The 16,237-nt window shown below is 41.1% G+C and overlaps 2 protein-coding genes across 2 annotated transcripts; one reads left to right on the forward strand and one right to left on the reverse strand.

Annotated features, from left to right (window-relative positions):
• The first annotated feature begins 1,682 nt into the window (after window positions 1–1,682).
• znf16l (zinc finger protein 16 like) lies at window positions 1,683–10,853 on the forward strand. Its single transcript, XM_020100264.2, has 3 exons — window positions 1,683–2,628; window positions 5,200–5,421; window positions 7,378–10,853. Exons 1-3 carry the CDS (start codon window positions 1,878–1,880, stop codon window positions 8,082–8,084), a joined length of 1,680 nt encoding a protein of 559 aa, XP_019955823.1. The 5' UTR covers window positions 1,683–1,877; the 3' UTR covers window positions 8,085–10,853.
• A 1,404-nt stretch (window positions 10,854–12,257) lies between these two features.
• Window positions 12,258–15,750, reverse strand: cd248a (CD248 molecule, endosialin a). The gene has a single exon (XM_020100063.2). It carries the CDS (start codon window positions 15,574–15,576, stop codon window positions 13,279–13,281), a length of 2,298 nt encoding a protein of 765 aa, XP_019955622.2. The 5' UTR covers window positions 15,577–15,750; the 3' UTR covers window positions 12,258–13,278.
• Window positions 15,751–16,237: the final 487 nt, after the last annotated feature.

Raw genomic sequence — 16,237 nt, forward strand, 5'->3', positions numbered from 1 at the left:
GGTCAACAAATAGGATGGGGGAAGGTAGGCCTCAATTAATTATTTTACATAAAGATTCATTACAGTTACTTCCTTTATATTAACAAGCATTACCCTGTTTTCTTTCTCTCTCTCTCGCTCTCTCTCTCTCTCTCACACACACACACACACACACACACACAGTTTCCATCTCTGTTTCAGTGTGTGGGGGTTTGGTTCACTGTGTAACCCAGAGTGTGTTTTTAAACATACCAGGAAAAGACTCAGCATTTCCTTTCCACCAGTCAGTTCCTCTCTCAACTCAGAGTTGTTTTAAACCCAGGGCAACGTGTCAAGTCTTTTTACCAGCTGCAAATGGAGGAAATTGCCAGTTTTATGATGGCTCAGCATTTTAGTAATACACATGCACGAGGTGTCTGAAAACTCATTGTGTCATAAAATACTTGTCCTCCTCATTAAATTTTTTTATTACACCCAGTGGTTGTCAGATGACTAAGTTTATGCACCAACCCCTAAATGCCCTCTCCTCTCTCTGATAATGTAGATCTAGGTTGTATTTAAAAACATCAACACAACTCATTTTGAGACATGCAGGGTCTTAAAGGTCAAGGGCAATATTTAAATATCAATTATGAATTAAACAGGCAGGTAATGAAGGGGAGCTAAGAGTGACATCATAAGAACAGTAAGGTATCACACACTGGTTAAGCTTTGGCACCATAAAATCAAAAAGTCACTTTTTAGGAATTGAGGGAAATTTTTTTACCTCCGAGCTCAAAAAAGATATGTAATACTTGAACCTGTCCATATCACATAAGATCAATGATGAAAGTTAATGATTGTATGAAGAAATTGGTTAACTTTGTCTCAGAAAAGAATTGCCAACTCTCTGGAGGATCTTAGAGTGAAATTTGTATATTTTAGAATCTTCAAGAGTGAGATATATTGGTTGTGCTTTATAAACATAAAAGCAATGAAAATTATTAAGTTCATTGAATTATCAAATTTTACTGTGCGATAAATGCTTTTCCGTGAACTACATTTTTAATGCTTAATTATTTTATGAGTGTTGTTACATCTCATTTTACTGACTATTTATCAAGCCATTATCAAGAACAACTTTTTGGTTAAAGGTTCAGTGTGTAGAATTTAGTGACATCTAGAGGTGAAATTGCATGTTGCAGCTGAATCCCCCTCACTTCATCGTCCCCATGAAAACATGAAAGAGAACCTGTGGTAGATCTCAGTTGTCATAAATACTATATATAAGTATTTATATATAGGGGTTCATTCTAGGGTCAAGAAAACAACCATTCATACAATTAAGATGAAACACACCAGTGATAACATCAAAAGGATTAATTTATATTCAATTTCTGCCAATAGTTGCCTTTCACCTAAATCTTACACACTGGACCTTTAAGTCCCTGTGAGATGGACCGTGGCCAGGTCACGAGTCTATCACGATCAAAATAAAGGACATGGCAACCCTGAACTGATGTTACAAAAGATCAGTAGATCATTCACTAACTTTTAACCAAAGGCTCCTGACGAGGTGGTTGAACAATGTTGGTAAATCGGTCCCTGTTCGTTTTGTGAACTTTAGAGGGCGCTACTTAAGAAAGAGAATCCTTTACTCTGTTGTGGGTTTTTGTCACGACACTAAACAACAAAGATAAACTTCCTTTTACTGATTTCAAAAACAAAAGTCCAGCTGGCGCCCCCGTATCTGGGCGATGGCTTGACGTGAAGAGGCTTTTGTTTTGAAGACAGATTCCCGTTACGTCCGGTGTTACTCACGCTGACTCTGACAAAGCTAACTACTGTCGTTCAGCATCACCCAAACATTAGCTCTCCCAGTAGCTTTAAGCTAAACTCCCGTCAAACTCCCATAATCTATGAGTCGCAAAAGAAATTACAGTTTCGCTGAAACGAGCCTGTCTCCTCAACCCCACGGCGCCTTCATGGAACCTTCCGGGTCAGCGAGCCGAGCCGACGGCGATTTCCTGGAGCTGGAGCCCGACGAGGAGCTGCTCTTTTCAGTCAACGACATTACCGAGCACCTCGGCAGAAATATCACCTTGGTGCTGGAAACCGCGCTGTCTGAGATCCGGAAGATGGTCAGCATCAGGATACGAGTCCTGAAAATGGAACTGCGCGAAAAGACGGAAGAGATCGATGTGTTAAAGGCGAGACTGGACACCGTCCAGAGGGATGGCAGGGACCATTTCCACAGCGTTGCGACCGCGGAGCCATCCACAGAGTCCGGCTACAAGAAACCCGATTTCAGCGCCGGAACCAAGCACAACAACGCCGACCCCAGGAGAGCGAAGAGTGTCATGCCCGGTGTGAAGAAAGAGAATATAGATGCTATTTGTGACTATCTGATGAAAGACAAGAACTCGAGAGGTTGTACCGAAATAGACGGAGACCAGAGCAGCCAAACCAGCGGCGAGAGGGAGGCTCGACCAGAGCAGGACCCGCACTCTCTAAACCTGTGGCCTGACAGCGGAATGGCTGGCTCCGGCTCTGGGCACGGAGACTCCGAGTCCACCACAGATGACATATTCAGTATACTTCCCTCTGGCAGCAAACGGATGTACGATTACGAATGGATAACCCCGATCGAATATTCCTCAGAACTGAAAGGTAAATACACTGAGCGATATGGTGTGTGAGTCTCAGGTGTTCTTGCAGCTGGGGACACTTCTGAAGACATGCCATTGCTTATGAAAGACCAATGCGCACATCAGAAGGGATGATGGGTAAGGAAGATCAGAATAAACCATTTCTGCAAACCCTTACTGGGATAGTTCACCCATAAATGAGAAGTCACTCAACATTATCTAATCACCACTATGCCGATTGGAGGGGTGGGTGAAGTGTTAGACACGTTTGGAGTTTCAGGGGTGAACAGTGTTGCAAGCAAATCCAATGCATTTGATATAAATGGTGACCGATTCTTTAAATGTAAAAAACAACTGGACACAAAATTCAAATACATACTGCCTTTGTGGTTTCATCCAAGTGTTGGTAATCCCCTGGCATTCAAATTTGACTCAAACAGTGCCAGAGGAGGATATCAGAGAACATTTAGGCTAAAAACATGGTGTCAATCATGCTGTTTTGAGACGAATATGAATGTCGGGGCTTATGGACACCCCAATCACTTCATCCACCCCTCCATTGGCATAGTGGTGAGTAGATAATGAGTGATTTTTTATTTTTGGGTGAACTATCCCTTAAAGTAATGGCATAAGATTTAAAGTTAAAACTTAAAAAACTTTTCATTTACAGGAGTTAGCAGCAGCACCTGTACAAATACGTCCCCACTTCCTCCCACATTTTATGTCATATATCTGGAGCTAGAGTCTGCTCAGCAGCAAAGCCTGGGACGGACCTGCTGTACTGTAGTTATGCACATGCATCCACCTGACCAATAACAATCCAATTTCAGCTGCCAATTATGAACACTCACAATTATTTTTTCGAGCAACAAATAAGTAATTATTCTGCAGGAGGGAACAGACTGTTCTGCCCATGCAGGTAATGGACATGGAGTCAATTTTCTTTTTTTTCTAAATAGAGATTGAGATGTGTTGTGTAACATTTCAACTTGGAGTGACAACTGAAAAGTAGAAAGAGACAACGATAAATCTAAGCAACAGTGAAGGAACAACATCAGAAATCACATGTCTTGTGTGCTAACTCTTTACACACTATATTGACTTACACTATACACATGACAAAAGACTGATAAAACAGAATGAATAAGAAGATTATGTCAGGGTTGGGCACCAAAACCTGCTGTTGAATATAGGCCTCAGGACTACATGCATACTTAACAATTGAAGCAGCGTTTTGTTTTGGCTTTCCACATCCATAAACCAACCATAACCAACCATATCCAATAACACACTTGAAAACGCATGTCATGTGATTACTCACATATACTAGGAATGCACATGACGGTATAAACAAGAAGGCATGCAGGTGCATTTAACAGTTAGTCACCTACACATTTAAGCAGTTGTTGCACTATAAAAATGCAGATTTAACTTGTTTTCTACTTGAAGGGGCTCATGTGACAGGAGCCTGATGAATTAGTAAAGGCAATAACTGTAAACAGTTTTCAAACTAAAAACAGGGCCAGCAGCATTTCCAACTTCTTTGTTCTATTGTCTCTAAAACACACATAGGAATACTGCCCTGTGTTGGAAGGTAGTACATGTTGGTTTCCATTAAAGGTTGGAAATTGTTTTCTTTACCCCATCCACAATGTTAAATAAAAAGCCCAAAAACGTAACAATGCAGCAATCACAATTGAACAATTGAAGCTAAATTAATGTGCTGAAAAGGATGCAGGCCTATCTTTTGGGCAGAGAGTAGTGTAGAAGGTCTAACATTATGCAGAGGGTGCAGATGTATGTAGATGACAATGGTATTCATGCCCATAAGTGCACACTTGTCTGTTTGGATGAAACTGTTTTCTTTGCCTGTGATAATTTGCTTGATCCTGCCTCGGAATTATTCCTTGGCATTATTACTACAATACACTGTCACTTTGTATTGTTTGCATGCTGGACTTCTGCGGTGCAGAGTGAAGTAAGAAAACTTTGCGTTCATTCTGCCTGGTTTATCTGCAAAGAAGACTTTAGAGTCAATGCTTTTCATGAGTGAAAAGTGAATTTGCGTCATTACTGCACCACCACTTTGTACTTTTATCAGGCAGTAAAATTTGAGCAGCGGTCATACAATTATGCTTCTTTGTAAGAACCTCTCAACTATTGAATACCATACCAACATAACAGGAATTTTACTCCCACCCACACCGTCACTCATCATCTCATGGTTTGGCGTCAGAGCACTCAGAAATGTGATCATTGTTAATTCGTATAGTACTAGTATTATTGTTTTACTGTTGTTATTGTCGAGCTTCTTGCTGCTAACTTCTCATGTCTTCTGCCCATTGCCCAGTTGTCCAGACATAAAGTAACATGATTTACACTCTCCCCCTTTAATCTACTGCTGAGTCTAAATCCAATTCCTTTTATGCAGCTACACCAATGTGGTAATCTTACCATCCATACCTTTTAATAGACTATAAAGAGCTCCACAAGAGAACACTTGCACATCATGTTGTATGGTAAACCTTAGTAACCTTAGTACAACTCTCCTCTGTAGATTATTCAAGTTTTATTTTTATCATATTTTTCACAGTCATGAAGGAGCCAGAGTGTGATAACACCCTCACCGGCGAGACGGATGAGGATGATGATGATGATGACGACGATGAGACGTCCAGGAGGGAGGGGGGTGGACTTGACCAGTCCCAGGTTCCGCTCTCACATGTCCAGCCCTCTGATTTCACTGTTGATCCCCAGAGCTCTTCAGGGGAGGGAGGTAGTCCCCTGGAAGGCAGTACAGACAAGCCTGAGGCAGGTGGGTAAGAATGAGTAGAAAGAAAATTTAACTTCAAAAAGACTAGAAATGTAAATGGTGGATTGATGTTGGTGGCTGGATGAATGACTGTATGTGGTGGTGCAGTGGTGCCTTGAGAAGTGGGTGCACGCTTAATTTCATTTTGTTTTTTCAAAGCAGCTAGGCAAAGAACTAATCTGCTAGAAACAGTGACATGGAAGATTACTCCTACACATTTTGTTCACTTAAAGATGGGCCAATAGTATTTGCACATTGTTACTTCATTTCTGATGCAGATTTTGCAATACTGGACCACAGAATTTAGGATGAGACAACTACAAATAGTGAATTGCACATTGCGCAACAGATCTCAGTATATGAATTGTCAAGTTATGACAACTTCCTGTATCATGGCGAAACACGAACCTTCAATGCCATGCCACAGTCAGGCAATTCAATGTGGACACATTCTTTTAAAAAAAATGTGCTCATGCATGTGCCTACATTGCCCGCACAGATTTTGAAGTCGACATCACAGCAGCTGTAGAAGAGTTGTTAAAATGCAACGTGTGGAAATTGCAAAAAACATCACATAATTCAAAATGGCCAACTTCCTGTTAAGTGTAGCCAAAGATGCTTTGTACGTCTGCATCTGACACATGCTTACAGATTTACATACTATAGGCAACATGTGCTGTGGGGGCTGCTTCGTTTAAAAGTTATAGAGCTTTTTTGCCACGCCCAATATTTATATTAAGATTTATTATACATTACTTATACTATATTTCTTACTCTAACCCTGATACACTGGCTGTACGTGTCTCGTGCTGCCTGTGGCAGGTGAACTGAGTAAGCAGGTCCTAATCACTTGTGCTGGTGTTTATTGGTATTGGGATTTTGGAGGGAGGACACAGTGAACTCTGACAGAGTACAAACCAACAAGTGCTTCTGCTCTGATCCTGAATCATTTTGCAGAAGCGGGCCGTAGTGGAAAACCTGTTTTCACACTTTTTGTTGCCACTGCCACACGAATTGCACATACCGGCTCATTTGCGTCAACAGGCTCTGCTCCTCTCATCTCTGTTTCACTTTCTGTGTCTCTCTGTGAGTGTGGGAGGGGCCCAGGGCCTGTGTGTGTTAGTGGAAACTCCACCTCGCTCACACATAGGAGATAGATGAGAAAAGCGACACAGCTTTCTAAAGTGTTGGCGTTATGTTTAATCAAAATCACTCACAGGAAAGGGCATGTATTGACATTTTCATTAATCCTTTGTATGAATAGATTGTTTAATAGATCAATTTCAATCAGAGAACCTATTTTTTTTAAACTCGGGGAGTGGGACCGTCGCTCAGAAGGATCAGAATTATCTTAGCTTTTAAAAAATAAATCTGTGATTCGTTTCATTGTTATGAAAGAGAGTATGGACTGTAGCCTACAGGACTAGATAGCACTACGGACAAAAGACATCCTGCACAGAATGGTCCCTCACCCCTCATTGTAATAAGTAGCCTGGCATTACTCTATCTCAACCACACACACACACACACACACACACACATTTTTGCTTGCTCCTGGTATTTCACGTGATGATGATGATTTAAAAAGTTAGTTATAAGTTTAGTTGTACTGTCTCCAAACAGTCACATGTGTTACTAAATTGTTGCAGTCTAGAGATCATATCATATGGTGTCCTTCACTCCACAGTTAAACAGAGAGTGTATTCAATAGCAGCATTTTTTTGCGACATTTTCAATGTTTCACTATTGAATAAAATGTTTTAAAATACATTTTCTGTTGGATTTAAATCAGAAAAACTTCAGCAGATTATAGTTTTCACTTTTTTTAACGCTGATTTTTGCAGTGTATTGGATCACTTTGAGGTTGTACTATGTGGTCTGTAATTTATTTATGTAGCCCACCTAACCTGTGTTATTTTAATCATGCACAAGATCAAAACCTCTGCTCTCTGATTTCAGGTCAACAGTTCACCAGTCACACCTACATCTGCTCTCTATGTGGAACCTTCTGCCCTGATTCTATGTTCCTGGAAGAACATATTAAACTGATACACTCAGACTCTGCAGGTGCCCAGACTCTTCAGGCCCTGCAGTCCACCTCCTCTGCCGTACCCACCATGGGGAGCAGCAGCAGTGACTCCATGAGGAGTGAAAGAGGGCAGCACGAAGATGACACGAGACCAGGAGCTGGTGTCAGCATCAGTCGGGGAGGAGGGCTTGTGAAAAAGGAGATTAAAATTGAGGGGGGTTATGAGTGTGGGGACTGTGGCCGCCATTTTAACTACCTTGGCAACCTGCGACAGCACCAACGTATTCATACCGGGGAAAAGCCCTTCATGTGTCCAGAATGTGGGGAGAGATTCCGCCACGCGGCCCGGTTAAAAAGCCACAGGCTGGTGCACAGTGGAGCCCAGAGCCCCTTCCCATGCCCCCAGTGTGGCAAAGGTTTCTCAGTGCTGTCTGGACTCAAAAGACACCAACGGGTCCACACTGGTGAGAGCCCATACGCCTGTCCTCAGTGCGGCCGCCGCTTTAAGGAGCTCGGGAACCTGTACACTCATCAGAGGATCCACAGTGGGGCCACACCTTACTGTTGCCAGCAGTGTGGGCGCAGCTTCCGCCACCTGGGTACCTACAAGAGCCACCGCTGCACCCCGGCACAGTAAGCAGGAAATTTAAAGGACATGGTGCTGGCTCTGAGGGTTGCGTCTTCATTGTGTGGCTGTCTGACGTAACTGTGGGAGGTACTGGTCATGTGGACAACAGGGCTGAATTTTCTGAGATGCTGCCCATGCTTTAGTGTTCTGTCCTTGTTCGTTCAAGGCATTTTACCTCAGTCCTCAATAAATGCTGTCATTGAGCTTGAAGGTTTATTTCAGACTTTGGAAACAGCAGTTTTAGTCTCAACTCAGAGTTATAATTGTAGCAAAGCTTTCTTTGGTCTCACACACAGGGATGCACAATACGGATTTTTTGAAAACTTATACCAATAACTGATAATTACCCGCTTCTCGTGTCTGATATGATAACTGATCTCACATTTTTTTATATTAAAAAAAATAATGCACTCCTCTCCAGACCTGGCAGGGAGACTCAGACCCAATAGGCATAGATTTCCCATCTGATTGAAGTTACTTCACAAGGTGTCATAACCAAACTTTGTGTCTTACCCAAATGCAACGTTAGCAGCCTTCTCCGCTGTGCCTGGCCATGAAGCATATAATCCATCCTCTAAGATAGTTTGTGAAAGACTTGCAGGTTTTCTGTTATTCCCCTTGCGCACACGCACACTAGGCTCTGAACCCGTATGGGTCTTTTCATCACAGGCCATAAATTCTGTGATTTTGTTGATTGCTTTAGCCTCTTGTTAACTTTTTGCAGTTTTCAAATGCTTGTTGAATGAACAAATCTGTGGATAGTTTATTTATTCAGCCAACGTAGGAGATTTGTTATGTTTAAACTTTTACCCTCCTCTCAGAATCCAGTACAGTACATTACATTGCTGCCACCTGCTGGCCTAGTTACATTTTTGCAATTATTGTTTTTACAATAATATAAAAAATCATATATTTCCTTTTATTGGCCAGTAATAAATCAGCCCAGATAATCGTGCATCACACACTCCTCATCAACACATGGGGTTTGCTCAGTTGTTAAAGAATTTGCATTAACTCTTCATTTCCTTTTGTATGCACACTACACTATTGAAAAGTTTAACCCCTCATACTTCTGTTACAAACTAAAGAAACCTCATTTGTTGATGGAGTGTTTTTTATATGGATGAAATCTGCAGAGCAAACCAGTTAACCTGAGACGAAATAACTCGGTTGTATTTATATTTTTAATCAAAATCCAGACTCCATCAATAAAGAGGACATTTCCTATATTTTGCATTTACCTTAAAGGATAATTCATGTTCATTACAATTGTGCTATGCTTGAGTGCTTTTACTTTGAAACGGGTAAAGGAGAGATTTCAACTATTGGTTTATTGCATATTCTACAGAACCCACAGTCAAGGTTAGGCTCTGTTTGCTAGTTAATTCATCAAACGTAAGATTGGTCGTGTTTAAAACTTCTAAATCAAAAAATAATCCAAGATATTTCAGAAGGAATGTTTTTTTAGACTTTGTCTCTCTTCTGCTGTGAGAAAACAACTAGAAAACAACTTAGATGAGTAACGCCACCCCAGGATCATCACCACATAATGACTGATGCTTTTCTTAATTGGTAAAATCTTTCTTCCCAGCAGAGTTGCACAACGAACAAGATTCACTCAGCCCCCTCCTGACTGCTTGTTCTCTCCTTCTTGCGTCAACACTCTCTCACACACACACACACACACACACACACAAACACACAAACATTGTTATTGAAAACATCTCTATATGAAGACTGGGTTAAATAACATAAGTTGGTCTTCGTGAACACAACTGCCGTATATAATTTCTTGCACATAGAATGAGGGTGGGAGATCTGATCACAAGTGGTCACAGGAGACACATTCAGGACAGATTTTAATGGCAGGTGTGAACAGACAAACTCAAGAGCTTTCCTCTTGTGAGGTTATATTTGTGAGTTCAATGTTATCATGACTGATAGAAGCAATGGCTAGGACTACAAAACATAAAACAAGATAAAAGAAAACTTTTAACCTCGTGCTCACTGGATTACCAATCTGAAATGCTGTTTTTCATATCACATTGATAGAAAACACATTGTCAAACATCAGACTTCTATTTTATCATCAGACAAACTGTAATTGACTAGCTTGGTGAAATGCAACAATGACAGCATTTGAATAGATCTATGTATGGCTCCATTTATTGATTTGCACCTTGATCCATTTAGCCTCTAGTACACCCTGTCACCCTCACTTTGTGGAGAAGGATGGATCTCTTAGAGTAGTAGTGGGACAGCATCCCCCACATGTGGACCATTTGTGTAACTGCAACAAAAGATTATCTTATGGCTCATATGGTACTGCTAATTGTCTTTCATCATGATACTGTTTGGTGCTATGTGTAGAGCAGGACGTTTATCATAATTTTTAAAAAGTATTATCTGATGTTACAGACTATATATTGGATATTTTATGTTTGCTTGTACGACAACTAAAAATAGTGTGATGGAAAAAAAACATACTTGAAGGAAATTTAATCCCAAGTATCGGGTTTACTCATTTGATCTCATTCTATGTAAGCCCATTAGAAAAATGACCAATTTCACTCTACTAAAATTGAGTTTCTTAGCACTATGGGGAAGACTAAAATATAAATAAATAAATACATAACAAATAAAAAAAAGGTATTCAAACCTGTGGAAGTTAAAAGCCAACCATTGACAATCTGCTTTCTTTTCTAAACTGTTGTTCTAAACTCATGAATGGAAGTGTGAATTTTTTTTACCAAAACTAAATAAAAACAATAAAACAAAGCGTTATGTGTGTACTCTTCAGTGTGAGTGTTTATTTGTGTGTGGCTGTGCATCTGTGAGTTCTAACCCGACAGGATTTAGGAACACCCAGTGCATTTTAAAAAGAATTTGGGACTGACATTCACCTTGACTCAAAGATGAACTGATTCGATTTTGGTGGTTGAAGGTCAAGTTCGCTGTGTACTTACGAAATGCATTTTTGGACTCATGATCTTGTGACTTATCAATGTGTTACATCAAGAACAAGCAAAGGGAATTTCATTATGGTTGGCACAAACACGCACTGCGACTCAAAGATGAACTGACAATGATTTGGGTGGCCAAAGATCAAAAACCTCTTTTGCCTCGTTGTTGCATTATCTTAAGAACACCTAGAATGAGCCCTTTTAAATTAAGCACAAATATTCACATAGAATTACAGATTAACTGATAAGCATTAGGTGGTTGAAGGTAAAAGTCAAAAACGTGTTTCTGGCCACTTGAACTTGAAATCTCAAGTACGTCTTTAGGGAATTTTCTTCAACTTTTGACCAGTTGTCACCTGGACTCAAAGATGAAATGATTTCAGTGGCCAAAGGTCAGGGTGACGTCATATCTGTCTGTAAAATGAAATGTATGTAGACTGAAACAACACTGGAGGGTGGATGCATACAATCACACCATTGTAATTCTAGTAAGAGACTGTTTCATAGAGGTTTATCAAAGAAAAATAACAACTCAGCTCACTAATGACTGGACGAGATCTGTAAAATGAGCACTGTAGAAGGAATGACAGAGCTGAAAATAGGTCAGAAGGGGAGAGAGACAGAAAGAGTGAAAGAAGAGAGAAAGAGAGAGAGACCCCCTCTGAGAGCCAGAACCTGGTTTTGATCAGCACATTCCATTAGTCAGTACTCTCACAATTCATCCCAACTGTGTTCAGGAGCCGGTGGTCTTTTCTGAAGAAAAAAAAAAAATCTCATATATACATTTTATCCTGTGGTCTACTCGCTAGTGTTCATCGAGTATTTTAAAGGAACTTAAAGGTCTTTCTAAACAGCTGGTAATTTTGTGTATGTGATGAAAATTCATCCTCTTGTCAATGAAGGGTCTATAAAAGGAAGTGTAATGTGTGTCAATAATAAACTTTCATACAGAGTCCCTGTCATACCTTTTAATTCAAGATTTCTTCACATAATAATATAAAAACCTAACAATTTACATTAGATGTTTCTTATATTTCACAGTCTATCAAACAATATTTTCTTTCTGAATTTGAAATGGCACTAAATGTAAATTAAGTTAAAAAAAAAAGTAAATTAGTGCTTAGGTTAGTTTCATTTGTTTTTTTCCCCATTTGTTTTATAAAAATGATACACCTTAAAATCCAATTGGAACTGCTACTTACAGTTTTGTAATCTGGGATCTGAAATTGTCAACTTTAATTTTCACCATAAATTGAAAAACATTTTACAAAAAGAAGTTTCAGAAGAAACTACAGAGTTTCACATTGACGATCCACAATTGAACAATTAAAGCATTGACTAAGACATAGACTTCTTGTATTAATGAAGTAAGGTTAGGAAAGGTGATTGATGGCAATTCTAACATCATGACTAATATCAGCTACCAGCTCCCACAACATTCCTTGTGCATTGTGAACATCTGTTCTTCAACTTTTATTAAAAAAAAAAAAGTCAGAAAAGGATAGGTGCTGTTAAACTGGACATCAGTGGGGGAAAATCTTCCCATGTGTAGACAGACATTCCTCTGTATTTCACTAGGTTTATGGGGTCCATAAACTTTGTCATTTATGTATTACAATTGTTGAATTTACTTGAAAATTTGAAACAAGTATGAAACAAAATATAAATACAATAGAACCACAATACACAAAGGTGGTTTCAGTCGCTCATGAAGTATTCAACACATGAAAAAATGAAACAAATGATTATTTTTCCAGCAATATCATGTGACTACAGAATGTCTTTTTTCTTGAAGGAATATTGGCCTAGAGTTTCTTCTTTCCCATTGTTGATGTGAGCGGTTGAGAATAACATATGTCTTTAGTGATATAGAAATTAAATTAACTGAGCCTGAGGATTTTGTATGAAAGAGATTTTGTAAATGAAATGAATAAATGTCTACAAACAGTATCCCCAGATATTAAAATATTTTTTGACATTACAACTGAAGATTGTATGTTTTATGACAATATAACATTGTCCAATGTTAAAACCTCTAAGCAGTTTTTTACCACATAGATAATGTGTCCCGAAAAGGTCAGTGATTTTCAGTGTGTCTTCATTACCTCTATTAGTTGATATTCAAGCATCATATCTATATACGCTCAGAGCGGGCAGTTCCTTAGCAGGTTCATTATTCCCTCGGGCTTACCTCTGAAAAAGAGACAATTTATTTGAATGCCAGTTTCTCTCTTCTCTGTTTAAACACAGGTCTTGACCCCTGCTGAGGGGTTAGGAGCTCCCTGTGGATCATGAGACCCAGAAATCCAGTGGTAGCAGTCAGTGACATTCTTACTGCGTGGCCGAAGACCAGAGTGAGTACAATAGACAAAGACCAGTGTCAGCATCACCAATATTAGTATACAGATGGGCACTAGTAGTCCCACCAGAAGCCAAGTGCTGCTGTGTTTATGCCCACTGTTTTCCTGATCAGAATCCACGGTGTCTCTGCTCTGTACAGCCCCGCTCGAGGTTGGCTGGGAAGAGGTAAGCTCTGTGAGAACTGTTGGTTCGTCATTTTTCTCCTCCCCCAACTCCTCTGGGAACTGTTCTTCGTCTCCCTTGTTGCGGTAGCTGGAATCCTTAGTCATGTTGTGGTTTGTGACTAAATCCTCTGGATTTCCTGGTTTATGGCTTGAAGTCGTGAGGCTGGACCACCAATTCCAAGCTCCCTCAGAGATTGTAGAGCTGGAAAGGAAGGGAAGAGCTGTGGTGGTCTCCTTGTCATCTTCATATGAGTCTGGTTCAGTGCTAGAGCTGGTGTCTGGTGGAGGTGTGGTCGAGATGGTGCTTGGAAAAACTTCCAGGTCAGGCTGAGGTTTCTGCCCCCACTCTAACCAATCATCTCCATTAATGTGTGTGACTTTCTCATCATTCTCATCCCCCAGTGTCAAAGAGTCCACTGAAGAATAAAAGGGCAGTTCCTCATGTGGAGCGCTGGTGACCCAAATGACATCAGATTTCAAAACTGTGGGTGGATCAGTCAGCCAGTTCAGAGATTGCTCCTCCTCTGGGGGCCAGTCAGTGTGGCTCTGCGGCAGATTCCAGTCATATTCCATGAGGTCCCATACAGGCTCAGGTTGGTGGGTGACCCAAGGAAAAGGAGAGGAGAGTGAAGGAGAATGGTCATCTCCTTCACCGCTCTTCTGACATGAGTGTTGATCAGGCATGAGTTTATAACCTTCCTCACAGAAGCACTCGAATCCACCATCATAATTCACACACATCTGCTCACAGGTCCCAGGGATCTGGCACTCATCAGAGTCCTGGCATCGTTTTGTGTCTTCGGGTACTGGGGAGAACCCCAGATGGCAGTGGCAGATATGAGAGCCTTGAGTGTTCTCACAAGCATGTTCACATGGGTCATTTATACACTCATCTATATCCTCACATCCACCCTCATCATCTGGATGGTAACCTTCCCGACATCGACATTCAAATGTCCCTGGAGCATTCTCACAAATTTGTTCACAAGGACTCTGGAGGCACTCGTCTACATCCAAACAGGCAATTTCATCTGGCCCAAGCATGTATCCTTCAGGGCAGGCACAGCGATACCCATCTGAAAGGGGCAGGCACTCAAACTCACAGGTTGCCCCATGACAAATAGACATCTCACAGCTATGCCGATCATCTCCTAGTTGATACCCATCAGCACACTCACAGTAGAAGTGTTCACCAGCCGGCATGCAGTAATGCTCACATCCACCATTATCCAGATCGCACCATTTGTCTGATACAAGAGGATCAGAGCAAAGAGGGGAATCTCTTGACCACCCAACAGAGCCATCCTCCTTCAGCATACACAAAACTGATTGTTCCTCCTTGGTGCCTATGGGGCACGGCACAATAGCGACAGATCCGAAGGGTACATGTGTTAGCAGTGTGCTTAGAAGGTTAAATGGTGTTGAATAAAGGACATTGCCTCCAACTTCGGTCCACAAGGCTGGACACATTCCTTTAAAGCCATAATGACAAAGATACCCATCTGCAGGAACTGAGCAGGAGCCATCCTGCCATTTTAAATTATCATTCTTCTCTAGAATGCTGTAGCCCATGACCACACAGCGTGGCACCATACACAAATCAGGGGAGTCCTCTTTCTGCCAGTTGGTATACTCTGTGTCCTGGTCACCAGTGGTCCAAGAGAAACCCCTCAGGGGGCGAGTAGTGCTACACTGGCGAGGCTGGCGCTGCAGGCCAATCCATACCTGGATATTGGTGCGTGAGTGTCGCAAGTCCAGAGCTGAGAAAAGAATTGCAATAGTGGTGGCATCCTCCTTGCGTTTGATGGTGGCGAGATTGCCTCTTCTCTCTTTGCAGGCCCTCCATGAGTCCAAAAAGGTTTTTCTTTGGAAATAGACCACAAAGCAGCCATCAGCATTACATAGTGCATCCCTCTCTCTCAGGTCTTGGCCAAGGACTGAAGAAACTCCAAAAAGCAAAGCCAGCATGGAGGTTAAGAGAAGAGCAGCAGCACTGGTAACTAGACAGCCCATTCTTTTTTAGTACTGATTCCGACTGATCTCTCACCCTAACTTTCTACACACTTTATACTACCTTACTGTGGTTTTCTCTCTGACCCTGTCTCTCTGAGTTGCACTCGCTTTCATTTGAACTCACATTTTTTACAGTGCCTGCGTTCTTCACTCTGTCCTGTTAAAAGAGATCTGAGCCAGAGTTGAGTGCATGCAGATTGTCCCAACATTTCACAGAGCAGAGAGGGAGGGGAGAAATGGCAAGAAGCTAGAGGGAGTGATACATAGCAAGAAGGAGGGGAGAAAGGGAGGGAGTTGAGGAAAAGAATTGTATGTTTTTCAGAAGAGGTGGTGGCTGGGGGTTGGGGGGTACTATGTGTATGTGTGGGTCCGAATGGGGGGAGGTGCAGCAAACTATGCTTCTCTCTCTCTGTCATATGGTTTTCATAAGTGCTGTTCATAGACCTACTTTGACACTCTGCTATTTATCTGCACAGACATTTACACACTTACTCATATAGGCCTACATGAAATTGTGGCACTGTAAACCCAGTCAATAGCCATGTTCTGGAAAGCCAAAAATATGTGATTTTGGTCACATCTGTGTAAAGATTCAAAATCAGAAAATTGTAAAATAAGAGGGGTGTTCAGAGAGTGCATACATCCACCAAGACTAGCGCCC

This window comes from Paralichthys olivaceus, chromosome 22 (assembly GCF_024713975.1).
Source record: "Paralichthys olivaceus isolate ysfri-2021 chromosome 22, ASM2471397v2, whole genome shotgun sequence".
NCBI classification, from domain to species: Eukaryota; Metazoa; Chordata; class Actinopteri; order Pleuronectiformes; family Paralichthyidae; genus Paralichthys; species Paralichthys olivaceus.